The sequence below is a fragment of the Saccostrea cucullata genome, unplaced genomic scaffold, assembly GCF_032062105.1.
Source record: "Saccostrea cucullata isolate Sc308-1 unplaced genomic scaffold, CSIRO_AGI_Scuc_v1 ctg15864, whole genome shotgun sequence".
NCBI lineage: Eukaryota > Metazoa > Mollusca > Bivalvia > Ostreida > Ostreidae > Saccostrea > Saccostrea cuccullata.
Genome location: NW_026941729.1, coordinates 9424 through 13288, shown reverse-complemented (window position 1 = coordinate 13288; position 3865 = coordinate 9424). Strand labels below are relative to the sequence as shown.

Genomic DNA, 3865 nt, shown 5'->3' with positions numbered 1-3865 from the left:
CATGTACATGTACGTGTGCGCACATGCAAAACGTTAAACGATATATAGTTGATATCATTGTAACTTTTAATATTCTTAAATGAAATCCTTGGATACTTAGCATATTTATAAAAGGTCCTAGAGGAATAAGGCACGAAAAGGGACATGGGGAGCGTTTGGGGAACATCTGTAACGGTCCCCGTTACAATTAGCACTAGTTTAAAAATGTTTCACATATACTGCAACGCTATCTGTGGCCACTGCAAATCATGTGTTTGGTGTTTGACTATTGAGCAGTGAATGATCTTATCGTGCTAGCATATACTGAGACATACGGTGTTGTTTAATACGCTTTAATTAGAAAGACCAATCCCATCATCGCAAAATGGATTTGATTCTGCTTTCTAGTAACTTTGCTATGCAGGCGATATAATTTATCTGCAATATAATGTTTTGCAATTTTGTCCAATTCTGCTTATACTCCAACACTAGGATTTGAGGAACATTTTTTTTACTTCTCCCCTTCTACGAATCAAACTCATATCTATCTAAGAGTGTCCTCCAAGTAAAGAAATAATAGTGCCTATTAGCCAAGTCAAGTCTTAAAGTCGATTAAGATTGAAGTAGATCTTTTATTTAAAGAAAATCCTTGTCTGGGATATATAACTCTTGTCTTAAGACGCTTGTATGACATAATACTTATGAAACCCCAGAGCAAGAGTGTTCAGTTTAGTAACAAGTCAAGGTCAATGCTATTTTTATAAACTCCAATAAATGGTAATAAATTTTAGCCCTATTTACTCAATTAGATTAAAAATCAATTTTGAACGAAGACAAATTTTATCATTTTTTTTTCTTACAATAAAATACTGGTAGCAAAATTTTCTCCCTACACCTAGATAAATTTTGTGGAAATATCTTTTGTACAGTTTACAAATCTACTTGACCTTTTTGTCCTTCACATCAAATTTTAGATAGACTTCATTTAATGATACCTAGTTTTGCTTGACAATATTTCTGCGATATTCAACATTTTAAATTTTACTAATGGTACTTAATTATATATTTTTCTTTCAGGTTTTTATAAAAATTATCAACGTAAATATAACATCTGTGACCATGGTAAGTTATATTGTACTCAAAAACAACATATAACAGACATCATAAAAAATGCTTATAAATGCTTAATTCTCCTACCTTTTAATTCTTTTAAAAGTTTTCTGTTTCATATACAGATGACGAGTATTGTTATGCCTGCAATGGTGGAGAGAAAGAAAGGCGCAGTCATAAACATTTCTTCCGCTGGTGGAGTGCATCCTATTCCTCTGCAAACCGTATACTCCGCCAGTAAAGTATGTTATCTATCAATTCGGTCTAGACTTAGCTCTGAATTAAATTTGCAGGATACGTTATCGAGTATATTCTCTATACTTGTGCTTTACTAGTATACGAGAGGAACTCGTAAGTTATAAGAAGACAAGTAAGTTATAAGAACTTGTTTCCAATCCATTTCATTATTTCAATACAATATGTTCAAAACAAAAGTATCTCACCAGTTGTAAAGTGATGCCCCTTCCTCCTGTCCACCCTGTGCTCAATCTTTAAGACAGTCGTTCTTATACTAGGACTTTCTGTCTGTTCTCTTCCTCTGGACTAAACAGCACTCTTCTGCTGCAAGTTTTCTCCCCTTTAAGGTCCCAAACTTATAAATATCAAAATGTCTCTAGATGTAAAATTGAACCCTTTTCAACTACTACACCATCTGAAAGATAAAAAAAAATGAAGTCTAATCAGAAGTCTGTCCTCATTCGTGGGTCGGTATCCTCCCAATCTGTTCATCAAACACCCCCCCCCCCACCCACACACAAATGTTCTCTATAAATTAAAAAAAAATAATTGAAAGATTGACCTCCTTATTTTAATCTTTCAAAAGTCCAACATCCTATGCCTGGATATTTTCATGTTTAAGGAGAAAATAAGGTTTTAAGTATTCTGAATGAATAAATGAGCTTGGAATTCAAGCCGAACACAAGAGTTGTCCAAGTAACGTCTTAATATTTTTTTTTCAATTATAAAAAAAATAAGTATACTACAGAATTTATGCAGTATCAATTTTTAGCGACACAAAACTTACGATCATAAATATTATTTTAACTAGCAAATGAAATTAGTAAAATATTACCTGCATAACTGACTTTTCAAGAAAATCACATTTTCAGGCATATGTGACATTTTTCTCCCGGTGTATACAATCTGAATATGAATCAAAAGGAATTATTTGTCAGGTAGGTAAATATTTTATACAATATTTTTAGAACGGAATACAATGACGAGACCATATTGTAATTCCTAATCCTGTCCTGCTTTGTCCAGCTGCACTGAAATATGTGTGGATCGAGACAAACCCGCAAACACATTGATCCTTAAACTCTTTGCAGTGTGTGGTGCCATATTCTGTGGTTACAAATATGAGCAAGCCATTTTCTTACGCAACAAAGAGCTCGAAGACAAGGAAACCTTCCTTATTTGAACCTAGTGCAACCACTTACGCGAAAGCTGCCCTGGATTCCGTTGGAGTTTCAGATTTTACCAATGGATACTGGGCTCATGTTCTTCAGGTTTGTATTGTGGCATTTTGCATATCTTGGAATATATTTATGGCTAATCATAAAGTATCAAAACATCAAGCTAGCACTGAATTAGTGAAGCATTTAGAAATAAAAGTAAATACCAATTCAGTGCTGTGAAGTATTTTTCTTAGTTTCACTTAAGATTATACAAGCATTTGAAAATAATGAAATAAGACTTCAAAAGTTTATGCCTGATAAGGTGTTTATATAGAAATTCAATAATAGGTTTGCCAATCTTATACATGTATGTGCGTTTTACAGGGCACCGTGATTGACATGTTACCACAAGGATTATTAAAAATAATGACGATGACCTTTGTAAAAAAAGTCAGAAAAATAAATTTAGAGAGGATGTCAAAGAAAAACGTTTAATTCAAGTCATCTTGGATGCAAATACTAGTATGTACTTGCTTAGTTTTTATGTGACAATTTCAGAGTTTTTTTTTTATTTCATTCGATAAAAGCAATAATTTAAAAACAATTGTTATCTAAAAGGTGTACATAAATTAAATACTTATAAATTCCTAATTTATGTAAATGTACATTTTAGAATACATTAATAGTCAATTAGAAAAGAAATATGTTTTAAACATTGTGTAAATTTGTATGATGTTGTAGCATTAAATTACTATCATGTTTATTTATTGTGTAGCTTTCACTTTACAGATAACTACATATTTGTAATACTTAATATTTTCCGGGTTTTTTCTGACGGAAAAGCCCGAGTCATTATCTGATTGTTCTAAACAAAGACAAGGGAAATTTTTTTCTTTACGTCTAGGCACAATTAAAGATAGACTCTAATTTCTAATTGGTTAATTCAGCCAATCTTACAAATTCCAGAAACAAGAATTTACACTGAAATAACGAATAAATCCATTATTATTGAGAAAAAAATTCTGATGTGTATGGCTTGTAACCTGACATTTCATGACAAAGATGACCCAAAGGACCAAGCTACTTCACATCTTCACATTCGGAGCTCTCTGGATTTCTTAATACAACAAAAACTTTGAGTTATTTACTATATTCCTTTTAACTCCCCTGTATTTTCTTTGCTACATTGCCAAGAAATTCTATTCTTAAACCAGCTTATACAATGCCACAATCGGCATGTTCACCATATTATATAGTCTTCCCCCTCTCCAGTAAAGGTCATAAATGTTCCTTTTCGCCCAAACTCCAATAGGTCAACACAACCCTCCCCCCCCCCCCGTTTCTTTTCCTATGTGTCTAAAAAATACACTTCACAAAAC

At 32.6% G+C, this 3865-nt stretch overlaps 1 protein-coding gene across 1 annotated transcript; it reads left to right on the top strand.

The window, feature by feature from the left end:
• Positions 1 to 1056: 1056 nt before the first annotated feature.
• On the top strand, positions 1057 to 2597 carry LOC134258305 (very-long-chain 3-oxoacyl-CoA reductase-like; the record flags this gene model as incomplete). Its single annotated transcript, XM_062740833.1, has 4 exons — positions 1057 to 1101; positions 1215 to 1331; positions 2199 to 2264; positions 2418 to 2597. Coding segments are annotated over 4 exons (408 nt in total), but the record flags the coding sequence as incomplete, so codon positions are not given.
• Positions 2598 to 3865: the final 1268 nt, after the last annotated feature.